The sequence below is a fragment of the Nelumbo lutea genome, chromosome 1 (genome assembly GCF_056320005.1).
Source record: "Nelumbo lutea isolate HS-2025 chromosome 1, American lotus-T2T, whole genome shotgun sequence".
NCBI lineage: Eukaryota > Viridiplantae > Streptophyta > Magnoliopsida > Proteales > Nelumbonaceae > Nelumbo > Nelumbo lutea.
Genome location: NC_142684.1, coordinates 188,027,308 through 188,047,158, shown reverse-complemented (window position 1 = coordinate 188,047,158; position 19,851 = coordinate 188,027,308). Strand labels below are relative to the sequence as shown.

Here is a 19,851-nt window from a genome sequence, read left to right as displayed (position 1 = left end):
GTGGCTTCTGACATCTTTCTTTCTTTTTCTCAATAGGTTAGACCCATCGGCCTCAAACGAAGTTATTATCCTCTACTCCACATTTGGCTGCAACAGGTTTTTTATTGGCTGAAGAAAAGAAGGGTTTTTCTTCAATTGGTTTTCCCCTTTCGTTTCGTGCAGAGGAAAGCTTCATTTGCTTGCACCAAAAAAAAAAAAAAAAAAATCCTCGCTCTTCGCTCCTCCCATGCCTTGCTTTGCGCTTGTGCCACCCTCTTCTCTAAAGCTCACTAAAGACTAAACATCTAGATCTAGTTTATCTTTATCAGTTATAAACGCCAAAGAATCTGATCCTTTGCGTGTATCGTCATTTTTTTTACAGTTCTACACATTGCACACTAATAAACCTTCGTTTTTTGCTCTATAGACAAAACAAATGAAATGGAAAAATTAACTTCAACTAGAGAAGAAGAAATAGAGATACTTAACAAAGGTACAAACTAAAATAAAAAAAAAAAAATCATGGCTGATCCGTCACTGGTGTCGCCACTCTTGAATTGCAGACCGGAGGGCGTGATTGGGGATGAGATTTCTGTTAACGAGCTTAAGGTTTGTCATGGGCGAAGTGTCGTGGCCACTGTCTAACCATGCTCTCATTCCCTCGGCTTCATATGTATAACCATCTGCTGCCACATGCGGGTCTTGCATGACTTCCTGCAATTTCAACTATAATTACAATGAGAAAAACTTTGCAACAACTATGTCTACTCTCTGCATCAAAGATCACAGTTCACATGTTTCTTCAATTTCTCTGCTTCAAGGAACTATGATATTTTATATTATTGTTCCTAGGGGTGTTAATGGACCAGTTTTGGGTTGGATTCCGTCCAAGACAAAATCAATTTGGACAGTTTGGTGCTTAGTCCGATTCAATATGTCTTGTTGGTTCTTTCAATTCATCCAAATTGATTTTGGTGCTTGGTATTGAATTGGACCAATTTACATTAGATTGAGCCAATATCTGGTCCATTGGTATAAAATAAGAATATAGTTGTTAATGGACCAGGTTTGAATTGGAATCAATCTAAATTAAAACAAATTTAAACAGATTGGACGGTCCAGACATTGAATTGGACCGATCCTAAATGGTTCAAAATATTCATTGTGCTGGATTGGACCTGGTCCATTTTAATGGACTCACATTGGACCAAATCCAGTTCAAATGACACCCCTATTTGTTCCAACCAATATACAGAGTAAGCTTATTACTACTGACCTGGAAAATGGGGCAAATGAAATAGGACGGAGCCCGGCAATGCTCCCCTGAACCCAGGCAGAAGGGCGACGATGTTCTGCAGGAAGCCCTCATTGGTTCAAGCACCCTCCACACTTCTGACGCAAGGTTGGGTCTGCTCTTCAGGTTCCTCTTACAGCACCTTAAAGCCAAATGAGCCAATTGCTGTGCCTGCACAAAAGGCCAGTTCCCTGCCGATTCATCCAACACTTGTTTTAACTTCCCCTTATCCAAGGCATGTTGCACCTCCTCCACTATCCCCATCGCTGGTCTCCCTGTCAAAAGCCTTAACAAAACAATTCCAAACGAGTAGACATCCGACATTGGTGTTAGCTCTCCTGTATCGAGGAACTCAGGGTCCATGTGAGCGAGGACTCCCTTTGGGTTAGTCTCATGGCATTGGGTGGAGCTGCTTGCCGAGTTCGCCTTACGGGGAAATAAGCAGCAGCAGATACCGAAGTCACTGAGCTTGCTGACAAAGTCGGTGTCGAGGAGGATACTGGCGGGCTTCAGATCCCCATGTACAACCCTGTGAAGTGCGTTGGATTGGAGAAAGATGAGGGCCGAGCATATTTCTGTGGCAATGAGGGTTCGCGTTTGCCATGAAAGAGGGGGAGTGTTGTCCTTGCACGTCAGTCGGTCTTCGAGGCTTCCATTAGGCAGGTACTCGTATACGAGCGAACAAGCTTCTGGGCAGACTCCGATCAGGTTTACGAGATTTGGATGCCTCATCCTACTCAATACGTCCACCTGAATCCATATTGCCAATAGAGACACAAATCAATGTCAAACAAAAAGCATGTACCAGAAATAGAATTAATTCTTGTATAATAGAGCCATAGAATTCGTAGACAGCCCCAATGTACAGGTTGAATTGATTATTGAATTTGCATTTGTCATCTATAGCGTTTAATGCAAGCAGGAGTATGAAATACGAAACTTGCACCGGATTTACCTCCCGTTGAAATTTCATGTGGGCTTGTGAGCTATTGGAGTGGAACATCTTTATAGCCACTGGAGTGTGATGAAGAAGTCCTTTAAAGACACTACTGTTAGCTCCTTCACCGATCTTCAAGGACGGATCAAAGTTGCGAGCTGCTTCCTCAATCTCCGATAAAGATAGCTTCGAAAAGAAATGCAGATTCTCCGGGATTTCGCCCTCCTCTGATAAAGAGAGCTTCGAAAAGAAATGCAGATTCTCCGGGTTCTCGCCCTCCTCTTCACTCCTCAGCCCCTTGGCTTCTCTGCCTGCGTTCCGTAACAGATCTCGTTCGTTTTTAGCTTCTCTGACTGCGTTTCGCAACTGATCTCGTTCGCTCTTAAGAGATATCAAGAGTTCGACGGCAGAGAAGAACTTCTGCTCCAACTCTTCCAATGTCCGCTCCAATTCAGAGTTCTGGTCTTGTGCAATCCGAAGATCCTCCAAGACTTTGTCTTGGTGTCTCTTCATGCTTTCTAGTTCTTGTTTTTCTTTTGCACGTAATTCCTCTATTTCTTCTCTTTGCTTGATTTCATGCTTGGCCTGTAAAAATTTGGCTGTGATTGGTGAGTTTCATGAAAAGAAGATGAAAGTTCTCTAGTTTCATGTAAAACTTGACTGTTAGATCACTGTACACACACACACACACTATGATGCTCCTTTCTAGGGGAACTCAAGGAGAATTACAATGGGACGTAGCCAATTAAGAAGAACAACAAGAATTACTAAAGTTTCATGATGAAATATTAAGCCCATCAAAAGTATCCGGCCATTGGGAAGGTCAAAGCATAATAAGGAAACAAAGAACTTAAGAACCATCGATGAACTTACCCTGCACTGAGCCTCCGATAGGGCCATTTCGGTTTCTTGACGCCTAGTAGATTCTTCCCATGCTTTTTTCTTTGCTTTCTCAGCCTCCTCGATGGCTTTCTCCATGGCCTTTTTCATTTGATCATACATATTACCATTTCCTCTTCCTTCATCCAGCTAAAAAATCCAAAAGATACTCTACAAATTAGCCAACGATATGGTATTTGAGAAACATTGGTTTCTCATAATTACAAATATTGGATTTCTTTCACCTAGTTAAAAGAAATTTAACAGACTGGGTAAATAAAAATACCAAGCACTAAAATCTGCAGGAGATCTCAAGCAGTTAGCATTTAGAGGGAATTTCAAGTCCACTCAGCCTCACAGTCAAATCAAGCCAATAACAAATCCAAGCAAAGGATGAAGTATTTTAACCAATAGTTGATTTTTATATTTAAATACAAATGTGGAACTGAGGCACTGAACACAGGTAATGTTGCTATGTTTAAGTGTCAGGAATATGGAAAGAAATGCCCAATCCAAGTGGCCATGTCCAAATGCAAACCATTATTAACAGGCATGACTGAGTGTAGTGACCAGTTGTAGAAATACATACCAGTTGTCTATTTGCAGGAGATGAATAGCGAAGTTCCATGCTAGAATCATGCCAAGAGATTAACCCTGACCCATCATCACTCCGATCTTCTCTTACTGATATTGAATCAGAAACACCAACTGCCTCCTCATTTGAAGACCATGTTAGATCCTCTGAACCCTGAGAGATTTTCTTTCCTGATATACCTTCCAATTCACCAGCAATCCCCTCACTACTTAACTGTCTCTCTGGTGTATGTATTCTTCCAGACCCTTCATGGGAAGAAAATGCTGCAGCTATTTCTCCATGCCCATGAGTGCTGTAGTGCAAGGATCTTGCTCGTCCAAAGTCACTTTGATATGGGTTAGAAAGTGCCAAAGGATGGACCTGTGCCTGTGGAAAGGATAGAGATTTCAAGTGCTCTTGTTGGCTGATTTCACTGAATGGACTGGATGGTAGAATTGGAGGGGATACAAATATACCTTCTCTTTCCCTGTTTAAATATGATTATAGTGTAAATTTTCATGACAATCAATAAGACTGCTTTGTTTTATCAAATCCAAAGTCTACCTTGTGCAGATGAGGAACCCCTTACAAACAAACCATATGTGGCAGGAAAAATGTGCTTTTTCACGCACATAAATTGCTTTCTTGGATTTGAGATCTGTCATTCTCCTGAAATAATGAGACCATCATGTTGCTTTTAAAAATTTCCCATCAAAATCATTTTGAATTTACCAGCTCATCCATCCCAGAAAATGTATTCCGACAAAATAGGCATTGCTTAATTAATACAAGGCACCAAATAATAAAAGACACCATTCATCTGTAGCTCTCTAAGGACATTAGTAAAGAATGTCACTATTGTCTTTTCTCAAACTGAGTTACAACCTAAATATTTTGGCAGATAAGCTAAGTTTGGGGTTTCATGGACGGATTCAGATAGTAGTTTTTCTTGCAAATGTAAAGCTCTTCCATCCTTTGAATGTTCAGTTTTGTACAAGCTATTGAAAAGCTCATACTGTTTGGAAGCAAGTTCTTGTACTAGTTACTTATCAAAAAGAAAATAAAGGTGGTTAAGTGTAATAAACCAAGGTTCTAACTCAAGAATGAACTCCTACAATCAATACTTCGATCTTTGGGCACTGTTGGATTCTAAAACATAGTCCATTGATTCAAGAAATAAGATTCATAAATTGGTCTAGCATGTATATGACAAGTATTGTAGAACACCTAAGATCAAAAGTTTGATGATCATGTTGACTACGAAATAAAGGTAGTCCTTTTGGAGTTCATACTTTGAATACTTCTTGTCTGCTGCTGCTCCCATAACAAGATTTTTTATCCCATGACGAGTGATAAGCTCTACAATACCTTTCTTGATATCATCATTTTCAATGACAAGTTTTTCTGCCCATACCTACAAAATGAAACAATTTATGTCATTGATTTTTTTAGTATTAATGTATGATTACCAGATACCTGTACTAGGGCACCATACTTTTTTTTTTTATCAATGTACTAGGGCACCATACCGTGTCCAATACTTTGATTTTTAGTTTAAATTCTATATCTGACACTGTATCCAGCCATGTCCTTGCTGTATCTGGATAGCATAATTATTAATCTATAAGATAATGAGGTGAATAGCTGATTAGAACATCTGAGCAAAAGTTGTGTGGATCTCATGATTTTAAAATCATGGTTCAAATTTGGAAGTGATATAGTATGGAACAGCTTTTAGGTTCAAGGTTCATAATGTTACATTAACAGCTAACTCCGAGAATAGCCATTCTCATAAGCATTTCCTTAAAGTTGCCGATTTGAGAACTCCCTATTTTTGGTAAACAAGGCATCCCTCATCAGTGAAATTATCATTGGCTGACAAGCATGAGAACATGGGTTTGAGTCAGAGAAAACTTCATGCAAAAAAACAGAGGTTAGATCTGAACCCATTCCACCCTTCCAGGACCCCACATAGCCTGCCCCTTATTAATTAGTATTAGAGGGTAATAATGTTTTTGTTTTCAAGGGTTAGCTTTATTGTATTAGATAACAGAACTGTTATACTTGTCCTTAATAAGAGTGACCTTTTTCTCAAAAACAGGGGATGCTCAAATAATAGGTCTTAAAATATGCTAGGCAGTTGTATTGGAGTGAAAAGCAAGACTTATTATGAATACTACATAAACACCAACCCCTAATTGTGCTATTTTTATCACTGTTTTGCTGTATCATTGTATTAGCATTTCCCTATTCCCTAGCTATTGTGTGAATTGAAATTCAAGTGAGAATTCAAATGCATTAGCATTGAACTTTTGATGCACTGGAACTCCTATGCATTGAAACAATATCTGAAACATAAGAATTTTCACCTAATCTTTTGGCAGTTGATATCATTTGGGGAATCAATGGGTATAGGGGTGACCTTGTTTGGGGGAATCACACATGGTCAATATATAGGGTCCCCAGCCAATAGACAGCTCAGATACTACATATCATCTCCCCATGTTGCAGAAACTAGTAGGTTATCTTGACAATAAACCTAAATGACCAATTAGGTTACTTCTTTACATACACAGGTGACATGCATATACATATCTTAAATAATCAAAAGAGTACAAGAAACAATGTCCCTCCTCTATTTTCAACCATTTACTTAGCTAAATCTACATGTCATTATTTCAATTCCACAATTGCTACAAGGATTTAACCATTTTTTCATTCAATTATCACTTTAGTTGAAAGACTAGCAGGGAAAAGCAAAAGTAACAATACCCCTTGGTTAATACATATGACAAGGTATTCGTTTAGAATATTATGCATCCTTTGCTCTTCCAGCTCTCTGTATGCGCCAACTTCCTGTTCCTTCACTTTGCTTGCCGGAAACTTTGTACCCACTGCAAATCAGAAAAGATAAATGGCAAAAAATAAAGGAAAAAACATTAGTAATCAATGGAAACTACAAATTTTGGTTACAGGATCAAGAGGTTGCATAAAAACTGGAGAATCATTTAGACATTTACCTTTACCATTTTATGTAAGGCGTGGGGGTAGGGGGTAAGGTGAAGTGAAGATTTAGATTGATCATTCATGCTCATAAATACTTCAGAGAAGACTATGGCTTCCAACATCAATGTACATTTCTTGGAAAAGAAGTCAGTTTAGATTAACTTCATCCTACTTTTTCCAACTTGGAACAGATTCACAAGGCTCAATGGACTATATATAATCCTCACTCCCTCATCCTTAAAATTTTGTCCACAGCTTATCATTTTGATACTGGCTGATAAATTCTTAGTTACTGTTCAAGATTACTTATTTCAGATAACCCCCTGGTTAAAAGCAAGAATCCATTGCATTGAGTTCAACTAAATTTATCCCGAAATCGTCCGGACGATCAATTTTCTGTAGTCATAGATGCCCCAGGGAGTTTTCAAGAACTCACAACAATGAAAATTAGGAAAGGAACATTCAAATATTAAATTATATAAAAGGAAATAAATCGGTAAAGTTTATTTTCCAGGAATTTAGATCCAACTCACTCGGACCCGGGATGAACTGTGCCGGCTGATGAACATGAAGGATGCATATCTTCTTCCCTCTCGAGTTCTTCAACGTCCAAAGTAGATTGGATTCATTCTCTTTTACTTCTTTTCCAACTGCCACAAAAATCTTATCATAGGTGTTTCTGTGGGATTGCAAATCTTCTTCAATCTCTCCGCCTCTCTCCATCAATCCAGAGATGCCAACATGACGAGGCACTTTCTTCCGAGCTGCCATAGAGGAGCAGGTAGAGGACTCGCCACATCCGTCAAGAGAATCTATTCCATTGGAATACTCGATTTCGCTGTTGCTTCCGAATCTCTCCCGCTTTCTCTATTGGAATCTCTGAGTATCAGAAAGAGAAGCGGACCATTAGACACCGGGATCGGTAGATTATATTCTTCGAGATAACTGCTACAGAAATCAATTCCACAAATTTGCCATAATCCCCCAATTTTGCCGGTCTAAATTACAGTGGAAATGATAGGAACAATAAAAAGAGAAAGAAAGAAAGAAATGACCTCTCCTGCTTTTACTTACAACCAGCCGACTTTCTGTAAAAAGAACTGATTGTCTTGAGATAAAAATACTAAAAAGGAAAACGAACGAGAGAAGAAAAATATCATATAGAATTATGTTTGCTCTTTTCCTCTCTCTCTCTCTCTCCTCCTTCGATGTGCTTGCAGAAGCAGTTTCTCCTAGCCATATACCAAATAACAAAGGCATAGACCTGGCCAAAATCAACAAGATGATGGGTGATTTAGTTCTTGCTTTGCGTTGATCTTGCCAAGATATTCATGACTTCTCTTGGTCAACGGCAATAACTGTCAAACTCACAGAGTCACAGGGTCACAGCAGGGAAAAAGAGTTCTTTTACCAATAGAAAAGAATTGTGGCAATCTGCCGGTCCGGACTTACCATACAGGGGGAATTAGGCCAGACCAGGCCGGCTGGAGTCTGGATATCGGGCCAAGCTGCCATTCAATGTATTATATCCAAGAGGGACTTGGGCCTATTGCTGCCTTGCTGGGGAGATTGGATTCTGTGCTCGCAAGACCATGATTATTTTTTCATGGAATGGAAAGATATTTCCAATGGAAGGCTGCGAGGGACTGTGTGAACGGTGTGAGCATGGTCTTATAAGGATTAAATCCGATTTCATTACTGTATCATTTATAGTTGCTGGGACAATCTATGATGCGAGAAAGATTGATAACTCAAAAGCTAACAAATTGAGTTTTTTTCAAGTTATTCAAATTCAATTCGAGAAATTTTTGATGTGAATTGATACAAGTCAAGCTGAAGTTTAATGAAGCTCAGTTCGTAAAACTGGCTAGCCTAATTGAACCAAATTCAAGCTTGCAATTATAATTCAAATCAAATATTATTTCGAATTTGTTCCCAAGGCTGTGTTTGGTTGCAATGCAAATAAATTTGTACAAATATAAAACTGTGGCAGTACAAATGATTTGAGTATAAATTTTGACCTATTTTTATTTCTCGCATCACACATTAAATTACATTTGACTGCATTACATTTGTATTGGTAATTACACTGCAATCAAATACAGTCCAAGGCTCAGTTGAAAAGAGTATTAATATAAATATATATAAAATATAAGATTTTATATTTAGTTTAAAATGAGTACGAATACAAAAATGTAGAGCACAAAACCTTATATTTTATATTATTTATATATATTTGTACTTCTAAATTAAACACTATATTTTAATTCGAGCTAAGCCAAATATATCTTTTCTTTGCTTCGGTGTTAAGTATTCAGGGAGTGACCGATTGCTTTTTGCTAAAACGTACAAGTAACTCTATGTGTTAATTTTGATTACAAAAATAAACAAGGCCACTATTAGTCTTTTCACATGCGAACCCAAACCACCACCCACCCACCCACGAAAATGCCCGTAGGCTCCAGCAAATACTCCAGGTGTAAATCGTGCCGGACTGTCCGTAGCCCGTACAATTTTAAACCGGTTCGGCATGGCATGGCATGACAGCCAATGGGCCGTGCCATGCTGGGACTGGGGTTTGAAGTCCACGGGCTGGTACGGCATGGCACGATCAAGCAGGCCATGCCACCCATGGCCTGGACTATATATATATACATAATATTTATATATTTTATATATTTATATATATATATATATATAATATAATATATTATATAAATTATAATTATATAATATATAGTATATAATATATTAATAAAATAAATAGTTTTTTTTTAATTTAATTATATTAATTTATTTAATTATTTTATATATAAGTAATTTTATTATAAACATTGGAAATAATCGATTCACTTTGCCATATGGGGAAATGGAGTCGCCACCCATCAGATTAAGAAATGGAGGTGATGAGACCTCCGAGATCAACATCGGAAAGTATACTCAATTTAGTAGGCACCCTTCTCCAAATAATCCAATGCACAGGTCCTGTAAGACTTGGATGAGAGAGGGAAGGGATTAGGCACCCCTCTCCGGAGTCCAAAGGTGGGGCCCACATGCAAGTATATATAACGGTTCTGAATTAATTAAAGGCCTAAATCATATTATTAAACGAAAATAATCCGAACAAATAAATAACAGTCTACCATTATTATAGAGAGCCTACAATTTCCAATACTCCGCATGCTGAATAGAAAACTCAGAGGACATAAAATGACATACTAATGGTTCGGCAAAGCAGTATAACCGGAAGATGACTCAGAGAACATAAAATGAAGATAACTCAGTGAACATAAAATGTCATACTAATGGTTCAGCAAAGCAGTTTGATACGCACCAAAGAAAAAGCGGTAGAACTATTCGGCAAAACAGTGAGCTACATACACTGATGATTCGGCAAGATACATCAGATAAAATTTAAATAAAATGAGAACAATACAGAAACAGGGGGACACAACTGAAACTAAGATTTAAACTACGATAAGCAAAGACGGATTCAAATATATATATACTAAAATGGTTAAAAAAAAGAAAAAAAATATCAGAGAAGATTGATGAAAGGGAGAAACTAGCATTTCAGATAAAGAGAGAAACAATCCAGCATCGCAGAGAGAATATATCAACATATGCCAAACTAATATTCAAACAAGATAGGATTCAGAAGGGTACATGAGTCTACCGGGAATCGGCTCTTCCCTTTATTCATCCCTACCATCCTGATTTGTGCTGATTCCCTAAGACGTCGCCGGATACTACAACGGCTGGCCAGACTTCGATGGGGAGAAGGATGGTCCGCTTCTGATTGAGAAGAGACTAAGATTGTCCGGCAGGTAGAGCACCGATATTGCACAGGGGATTCAGCCCGAAGAGGGGTTCGTTCTGCAACTCTTCGGTTTTGCGTTGAAGGAGTGATAAATGGCAAACGACACTGGCGATGGCGACCGTAATGTATTTTGGAACGACAGGAACTAGAGGGAAAGAGAGGAGGAGCACTGATGGTGGTAGAGCTTCGTCTCACAGCCGCTATATGGCTGAGTCTGGCGGAAACGAAAGAAAAAAAAAAAGAAGGAGAGCAGAACGAAGGCAAAAAAAGCTGGAATTTAAGGGAGGGAGCAGCGAACCGAAGGAGGAGGACGGCCTTCCTTTCTCCGCCGCTAGTTCGGGCGAGGAAGAAGAGAACAGTCTTCTCCTTTGGGGGTAGGGGACTATTTTATAATTTCAAAAAAATGGGGGGTATTTTATAATTTAGAAAAGTTCTGGTCAAGCCTTGATGCACGGCTGAGGTTTTGGTTTAAAAACAATGGAGGGTTGAGGGGGGTGTGAGAGGGATGGGGGTTTTGTATGTGGGGCTAATGCAATTGATCGAAACAGAATCTTCTTTGATGAAAGGATGAATGAGGGTATTTTTGAATGAAATTTCATAGGATAGATTTCTTTGGCGTTCTGAGGTGATCAGCAAGGTCAAATTGAATCAACTGGACCCGGATCAGGTGGATTTGGAATCCGATCAATCCGAAGCCTTAAAATAAAATCTTTGTGTGATCAAAGGGAAATGAAGGTGTTTTGAGGTAGAATTTTTCAGGTCAGGGTTTTTGGGTAATTTGAGGTGATTGGTAAGGCTGGGTTGTGCTAACTGGGCCTGGATCGGGCGGATTTGGAATCTGATCAATCTAGAACCTTGAAATGGAATCTTTATGTGATTGAAGGCAAATGTAGGTGTTTTGGGATGACATTTCATATGTAGGGGTTTTTTGGTATTCTGGGATGATTGGAAAATTTTGATTGGTTTAGATGTGTTCGGTTCAAAAGGATATGGATTATGGGTGTGAGAATGGTCGAAATGGAATCGTTGTTTGATGGACGAGTGAACGAAGGGATCTGGAGTTCAAATTTCATGGGTAGGTGTTTTGGGATGTCCCAGGTCTGGTGGTCGTGTCTGGTGAAATGGATGAGGTGTAACCGTGTAAGTGAGGATCAATCGGGGCCATCGGATAGGTATCGAGTAGGTTTAACGGTGGATCTAAGGGCTCTCGAGGTGAAATTTGGGTTTTCTAGGTTTTTTAGTGTTCGGAGAGGTTGGAAGGGTCTGATTGGGTGTTTGGGGTGAATTAGAGGCTCAAGTGGTGGACCGAGCAAAAATCGGGTGCTGACATGTATACATCAAAATTCATATAAAATTAAAATTTTAAGTTTTTTTTCAATTTTTTTAAATAAATAAGCAAAAATAGCTTTGGCCTGGTCCATAGCCCGACTTGGGCCAAGGCTTGGCCCACGGGCCCATGCGGGCTTAGGCCATTGGCCATGCCAAACCGACCCCCAAAATTTTCATCGGAGAGGGCGGTATAGCCCATACTTTGCACGGGCCGCTTGCGGCACATGCCAGCCTGGCACGACCCACTTTATAGCGCTAGGTAGCCTCTCTCTAATATATATTAGATGGTAGCCTCTGTAATATAAATTATTAGTTGGGATTCATGCCATGCATGAGTTTTGTTAAGCAAATTTTAAATAAAAGGTGATGTGATATATCTATTTTGACATCCAGTCAAGTATTATTTTTAGGTTAGATAGATTTTGTTGTTTTATTATTAATTTTTGTTAAATATTTAATTTTAATTATTAACTAATAAAATTTAATTTTGATAACTAAAAAAACTATAAATTAAATTATCAAGGCAATAAATTAAAAAATTCAAACTAAAAATTATAATATTAGTACTATAAGATATATTTAGCTACTAATTAATAAATAATAGTAATATTTAAGGGGTATTTGGTATAGTGGCATTTTGTTGCCATTCCCACTATTTAAGGGTCTGTTCAGAATTGGAATTGGAATGATCCATTCCTAGAGTCTATTTGGTTAAGACAGGAATAGGAATGAGGATTGGAATCAGCATGAATGACATTTCATTCCCAAAGGAGGGGTAGGGACTGGCCATTCCTTCAAATGAAATGCCATTATAGCAGGAATGGGATTGGGATTCCAATTCTTCCCAACCAAACAGTGGGAATCAGAATAGCCCTATCCAGCGAACCAAACAGGGCCTAAATATTTTTTGTAAAACCGTGAATCATTGTTTGGGTCAAATTGTTTTGTGCTTCAATTGTCTAGGTTAGCAGTTTGTTCTCTGATTCAATGGTTTTAAAACCATGATCAATACAAATTTATGAGAAACATGTATTGTCAGATCATAAATGAGTGTCACTTCAGTTAGAAAAATGCATGAATGTGAGACGCATCAAAATTGATGTTTTAGGCAGAAATATCAATTTGTATTGATCAATCTCAAATGGGATAGCAATGCAACACCACTACTAAGCATCCTCTAAGGAACAAAGAAGGATATTTTTTGTGATTAGAGATACTTAGGCCTCATTTTCTTTGTGGGAATAGGGATCTAGAAGCGGAATTGGGATGAGCTATCCCGATTTCAACTGTTTGGTTGGGCAGAATCAAAATCCCATTCTCCTTTCTGTAAGGAATGGCCATTCCCTGCCTCTCTCTTGGGAATGAAATCTCATTTCTACTAATTCTAATTCTCATTCATATTTTTGTTTAAACCAAACAGACTATGGGAATAAATCATTCCAATTCTACTTTCAACTGTAAATCAAACGGACCCTTAATTTGTATTAATAAAGTGAAATAGGAATATATAGGGTGAGATAGCTGCTTCGGTGGCAATTGATAAGGTTTTGTTGAAACGTTTATAATGTTGCTTTTTTGTGCTTATGACACTCCCTAGAAAAGGTGGAAGGAGAACGAGGAAGTAAATCTATAAGATCAGTTCTACCAAAAAATAAATATATGATAATAGAGAGGCATGATACGTCAAGAGCTTTGAGCTGATGGGGAGATTTTGTGAGCTTCATCCACATGACACATTATTCCATTCAGTCTCTTGCTTGACTTTTCTGCTAGAAGAATTTTGGTTGCAAGTACCTCATGCCCATCATAACATGTCATGTGGAGGAAGCCCGAAACAGCCCAACCTGTTTTTTTCCAAATAGTCAGAAGTTTTCACCAACTGATTGTGCCTATGAAGGCCAGGATTTTTTGGCCTAAAGTACAGTTGGCGTCGGGTAGGTGTTAGTTCGGAATTGATGCTAACTCACGGGCGACATTGGTGTATAGAATAGGGGTTTTTGATATTTTGAATGTTCGAATATAGATTTGCAGTGAAATTCAAAAATCTGCATTGGGTCTGTCCATACTTTTCCAAAATTTTTATGGCATGTTATTTGATTATATCAAAATTCCAATCGTTATGATTTATCATGTGTATTTAATTACTTTTCATTTGTTCGAATTTTACCATGTGTGCTTATCATTAAAGACTAACTACACAAAAAGATATTGTTACCTTTATGTCTTGAATTTTTTGTGGCCACCTATTTCATGAATCCGTTTTGAAATAATTTGAGAAAAATCTGAAGGCAAAATTTCATAATGATTTGTGGTGAAAGTGTAGGGTTTGGGTTGGGTCCGATCCATATTCAGTTTATAGGTCTGAATCGAATATGAATAATTATGTATTTTTAGGGGTTTTCTCTTTTGTATACTTAATCTTTGTCTTGTAAGAGAAGAGAGATACATTAGGTGTATTTTAAGGTTTAGGGTTTTCTATAAATGAGGTTGAGTGTATACAATTCTGAATTTCTTCTCCATTACTGACTACATAGTGGATTTTTGCTCTTCCTTCACCCGTAGATTATAAGACGGATCACGTAAATCTATGTATTCTCTATGCTTACTTCTCTTTATCTCTATTTTACTTTTATTTGGGTGTCAGTCAAATCTGTTTTCTTAGATTTTTTCCACAACAAATATCACTATAATGTATTATTTTATCACAGTTTGTTTGTGTTTGAATTAAATTATAACAATTGTTATCACTATAGATTTTGACCCACTATATCAGTTGATTCATTGTTATACGTTTTTTTCGTTATCATGCATCGCCTCTCGTACCGATAGCTAAAAGACAAAGGTATTAAAAGTTAAAACAAAAATTATCCAAGGTTGCATTTGGATGAATTTCAGGCCTTCAGGGTTTGTGCTTTCAAACCACATTAGAGCGTAAAAGTATTTTGACTGCTGTTATGTTTTGAAAAGCAACCTTTACGAAATGCTCGATTCTTTCTTGGCTCAATTTTGTTTTTCGAAGCCAAAGCTAAAAAAATAGAGGTTTATCGAAGCATAATTTACCTGATGAGAGAATATACTGACGAGGATGTTAGTCGAATCCTGCAAGCGCAAGGCGATATAAATGGTGAGGTTTCTCTGCTTTGTTGTTGATAACCACAAGCACATAAAGAGGAAAAAAAGAAGACTATTAGAAAAAGAACAATAAAAGATAAAAGTTAATCTTATATTAAACATTGTCTATATACCTCAATTGGACCGGATTTTGTCCAATCCTATCCTGTCCAATATGAATTTATTTCAGATGGAGCAGGTCTAATCCAATCTGATGAATGCTTTTATACCGTTTTGGACCACTCCAATTCAATGGTTAAATATGAACAAATTGGTTTTAATTTAGATTGATTCCAACCTAAACATGAATCATTGATACCTTTATTCTTATCTTTTATCAATGAACCGGATATTGCTTCAATCCAATCCAATATAAATTCATTATGAATAGACTATAACTAATCCAATCCAATAAATACATTGGACCATTAAGTTTGAACTATCCAAATGTCTTATTGGCTTCTCCAATCCATCTAAATTGATTTTGATTTGGATAGGGTCCAATCCAACCCTACCTATAATGGAACACTTAGCACATATCGAAGGAAAGTGAAGAAGAAAATTGTATGAGATCTGGACTACTTTTAGGTTATGTTTGGTTTGAAGGAAAATGTATGGAAAAGAAGGGAAATGTAGGGAAATTTATACAAGATTTGTAAAGGTTTCCCTACATTTTCCTTCATTTCCCTACTATTTCCTTCAAACCAAACGCAGCCTTAAGGTATCTTTTAGGGCCTGTGACTCCAAAAACCCTGGTACCGATTATATATTGGTGGGAAGCTCTTCAAGGTGGACCATTCATTGTGATTCTTGTAAGAGGGTATATGCATAGAGAGCTGTGTTTGGTTGCAATGCAAATAAATTTGCATTGATGCAAAACCATAGCAGTGCAAATGATTTAAGTGTAAATTCTGATGTTTTCTTGTTCAAAATTTAGCCTATTTTATTTGGTTGCAATACAAATAAAGTAAATTAAGACATGAAGCAGAATAAAGTAAAACCTAAAACAAAATTAAACAAGAATTTGTATTTTTTTTCATTTGCACTCTCATGCATTTGTACTAATGCAAATTAAACTGCACTGCAACCAAATACAGCCCAAGGATCAAGTAAAAATAATCCAAACTCACATCGTTTGTACCCTTCCATGGACAAAATTTCCCACACCAAACCAATAACAATTTTCCACTCTAGCCGGTCCTTTCCCATTAGGGATGGCAATTTTCCCCATCCTCGACAGGGACCTGACTTGCTTTGGTGGGGCGGGGTCAAGGATGGGGATTGAGGTCCCCGCCCCACCCCGACCCCGATTATATATGTGTGTGTTATTTATAATTTAAAATTTTTATTTATTTTAAGTAAATTTATTTTTCAAAAAAATACTATTATCTAAAAAAAAATTGAGAATTCAGGCCCTCGTAAAAACACATCACCATCGGGGATAGGGATGGAGGACGGGATTGGAGAGGGTGATGGGGGTTAATTATATTTCAGAATTGAGGGCGGGGACGGGAAATATGATTCCCTCCCTACTACCATTCCTATTCCCATTTCAAAATTAAAGACTTTTTTATACATGACGTGACAGATCGGCATTGGTTGGTGCAGATTTTTTTTTTTATATTTTTTATACCAACAATGCAGTGGATATGAACTTGAATGAACTTGACTAGTTCGGAATGTGAATCAATGTAGTTAGAGTTGTAGAACGGAGAGGCATAAAAATAAATCAAAACCCTCAGGTTTGAAAATAGATTGTTTTTCAAAACAAAAGTACAAAAAACACATTCTTGATTTTGTATGTGTTTTTGTTTTCAGAAGTAAAAGCCAAAATCATGTTTTTGAATTTCTAGTTTCAAAAACATGTTTTTATCTGGTTATTTGATATCATGTTTATATAAATCATATAGTTCTACACAACAAAATTTGTTTTTATTTCAAAACTCATTATTTTGATGGTTCAAAAAACATATATTGTTTTTCCAAAAAAAAAAACAACTTGTTTTTCTCTTTAAAAACAAGAACAGAGTTTGAGAACATGTTTTCTGTTTTTTTGCTAATGTGGCAATTTTGAAAAAAAAATGAAAACAAAGACATTTAGGTTGTAGAATGCCTCTTTAAGAAGTATTGAAAAATAGGGAAATTTCCGATAGGTACCCTGCACTTTAGGCCGCATATTTTAAATTGTGACAATCTAGTACTCAAACTTTCAATTTGGGACAATTTGATACCCAAACTTTCAATTTGCGAAAATTTGGTACCCGACGTTATATTTCTATCGGCTAGAAACTCAATGTGAGTTAAAATTTTCAAAATACCAAAAATACCTTTAATGAAAAAACCCTTCTTATTCCCTTTCCCTAATCCCCTTTGTCTTTGTTCTGGGTTGAACAAACGAAAGAGGAGAAGATAGTCGACCTTCCTCTTCATTCCTAGCACTCCCATTCCACCCTTCTCTTCAAAATCGATTGGAGAAATGACAGAGAGGCCGGCGAAGAAAGGTTGGAGAAACGATAGAGAGGCCGACGAAGAGAAGAAAGGTTGGCGAAATGACAAAGGAGGCCCCTCCCCAGTCCTAGCAATTCGGCAGCCCCATGGAAGAGGCCTTTGTTCCAGTGTCCGCATCCGAACATGACATTCTCAACTTGTCGGAATTATGATTTTCCAGTTGGTGATGTCAGGTTCACTATGAAGGTCACCAGGGAAAAATCTCTGGTCATGTTCGACCGATCACCGTACAGATAGAAGTAGGGGAAGACTAGTTATCAGCCTTGCAAGGTTGTGGGGGACCACGGGAGGAGACCAGCTGACAACGAGGATCACGGCAGGTGACATTCTAGAAGGACGACAATTCCCGTGGATTGCATGGGGGGGGGGGGGGGGGGGAAGACAATTCTAGAAGGATCACTGCCATTTTGCTCGAAGCAGTCATGGCAGGGAAGACATTGTATCCAGTTGAGATGGCTACCAGTATCAAGAATCATAGAGAAATGCTTGGGAGGAGTACCCACAAAAATGTCCATGAAGTACTTGCCTAACTCGAGGCTGACACTGGATTCCAGAGTTTCCACAAGTCTTCCGGCTGACCAACTTGTGTTAGATTCCGGTGCCGCTTCTAGTGCAACCATAGGCTTCAGCACTACCACCTTCTTCTCTGTTAACCTTGAAACCGTGTCTTGGTTATCCTCTCTATAATCCTTTTGAAAAGGGTTTGGATTCTGTTAAAGTCTCTATGGGTGGATTAATGTACTGATTCCTTTTTCCCAGCTTCATCTCCATGAGTCATCAATCTGTGTTTGAGGTGGAGCTTCACCGTTGGTTTACTGGATGGAGCTCCTACTATCTTATCTCCGTCGTCATCACCATCTTCTTCCTCTAGAATGGTTGCTTTTGTTGGTTTATGCGAAGAAGTCTTCGTCTTTGCAAGACGGCACCCTATATTTTCCGAAGCTATGACTGAATTGAAGCTTAGGTGATCGGGGAGTTCAATACCAACAAGAATAGAACCAATGGACTTAAGTCCATGTTGGCTAGAAACAACGACAGCGGCACTTAAGCAGATGATAATCAGGATGAAGAAAATCTTGGAAAAAACCAGGCTCTCTTATTCTTCGTTTATAGAGTTCCTCCTACATGAAAATCTTCAAGGGGAAAAAAGTAGCCCAGGTAATTAAAACGTAAAATTAATCGAACTCCAATTTAAAGCAGATATTTTTGTAGAGGAAGAAAAAGAACAACAGGAAAAGATATACCAGTTTATTGAGATTCAATTAGTTTCTTGATAAAGAAACTAGTACCTGTACTTTAAATTGTGTACTTTAGGTCGTTTTCTGGCGGTGCATTTGCCTGACACCACCGGCGTGAGGGAGCTGGTTCTCGACGTCTCTGTATATGCAAGTATGAACAGTGGTTCCTATTTGCATTGTTCGATGGGTTATTTTAATTATTTTATTCGGTGGAAATAGCATTGGGGGTATTTAAGACTTTTTATCCTTTAATTAACAGAAATCTAACATGGGTACTAAATTGTCCTAAATTGAAAGTTCGGGTACTAGATTGTCACGATTTAGAGTATGGGTACTAAATTGGCACTCGGCCTAAAGTACAGGGTACCTATCGGGAATTTTCCCTAAAAAATATGGTACAAATTTGCTAATGTGAGAGTTGTTTAGTTTCCAAAAACAACCTAACTGCTAATGAATGGAAGATCTTTCTCCAAATCAGATATGGGGGGAGGAGAATTTATATACAGAAGTCTTGGTTTTCACCATACAGGCTTCTCCTAAGCATGTCAATGGACTGGTTTTGGACTGGACCCATCCAATCTAAAATCAATTTGGATGGATTGGATGGACTAACAAGACATATTGGATTGAACCAATCCAATCCAAAATATTTATTATTGGGTTGTGTTGGATTAAGCCAATATCTGGTCCATTGATATAAGATAAGAATATAGGTGTTAATAGACCAGGTTTGGGTGGAAACAAATCTAAATTAAAACAAATTTGAACATATTAGACTATACATTGAATTGGACCAGTCAAAAATGGTCCAAAATATTCATTGGATTAAATTGAACCTGGTCCATTTGTAATGGACTCACATTGGATTGAATTGGATTGGACCAAATCCAAATTCAATCTAATCTCTTGTAATCTCACTTGAAAATCTCCAACCCATAGACTCACCTGAAATCTCTCGTAATCTCATCTTCGGCGCTTGAGACTATATTCCACCACCATCACGCCTACAATTCAAGCCATGGGTCCAAAAGGAGTCCATTGGACCCTCTCCTCATTATAGATTTATAGAAACATTGATGTTGATAAAGTTATGTCAACTTCTACATTATGTATTTGAATGGAAGATTTCTATAAGGGAATTGTGATTTGCTCCTCATAGGGTGCGCCTCACACCAA

At 37.8% G+C, this 19,851-nt stretch overlaps 1 protein-coding gene and 1 pseudogene across 10 annotated transcripts; both read right to left on the bottom strand.

Moving 5' to 3' along the window:
• Positions 1 to 308: 308 nt before the first annotated feature.
• LOC148879915 (U-box domain-containing protein 33-like) lies at positions 309 to 10,917 on the bottom strand. Of its 10 annotated transcripts, none has more exons than XM_088961658.1 (10): positions 10,336 to 10,917; positions 7,203 to 7,548; positions 6,436 to 6,557; positions 4,956 to 5,077; positions 4,228 to 4,332; positions 3,679 to 4,150; positions 3,084 to 3,239; positions 2,229 to 2,795; positions 1,256 to 2,023; positions 309 to 705 (listed from the first exon to the last, which is right to left on the bottom strand). In XM_088961658.1, exons 2-10 carry the CDS (start codon positions 7,438 to 7,440, stop codon positions 514 to 516), a joined length of 2,742 nt encoding a protein of 913 aa, XP_088817784.1. In that variant the 5' UTR covers positions 7,441 to 7,548; positions 10,336 to 10,917; the 3' UTR covers positions 309 to 513. The 10 variants fall into 10 exon arrangements, with proteins under 10 accessions (XP_088817784.1, XP_088817790.1, XP_088817786.1 ...); XM_088961664.1 differs by having other exon boundaries at positions 309 to 693; XM_088961660.1 differs by having other exon boundaries at positions 10,346 to 10,394.
• Positions 10,918 to 17,361: 6,444 nt separating this feature from the next.
• Positions 17,362 to 18,852, bottom strand: LOC148879914 (protein ASPARTIC PROTEASE IN GUARD CELL 2-like; annotated as a pseudogene).
• Positions 18,853 to 19,851: the final 999 nt, after the last annotated feature.

Excerpts from the sequence above, each read along its gene's own strand:
- LOC148879915 (XM_088961658.1), bottom strand. The coding sequence starts at position 7,440 with ATGGCAGCTCGGAAGAAAGTGCCTCGTCATGTTGGCATCTCTGGATTG. Across the intron at positions 6,558-7,202 it reads ACAGTTCATCCCGGGTCCGA|TGGGTACAAAGTTTCCGGCA; the intron begins GTGAGTTGGATC and ends TCTGATTTGCAG. Across the intron at positions 2,796-3,083 it reads TATCGGAGGCTCAGTGCAGG|GCCAAGCATGAAATCAAGCA; the intron begins GTAAGTTCATCG and ends AAATTTTTACAG.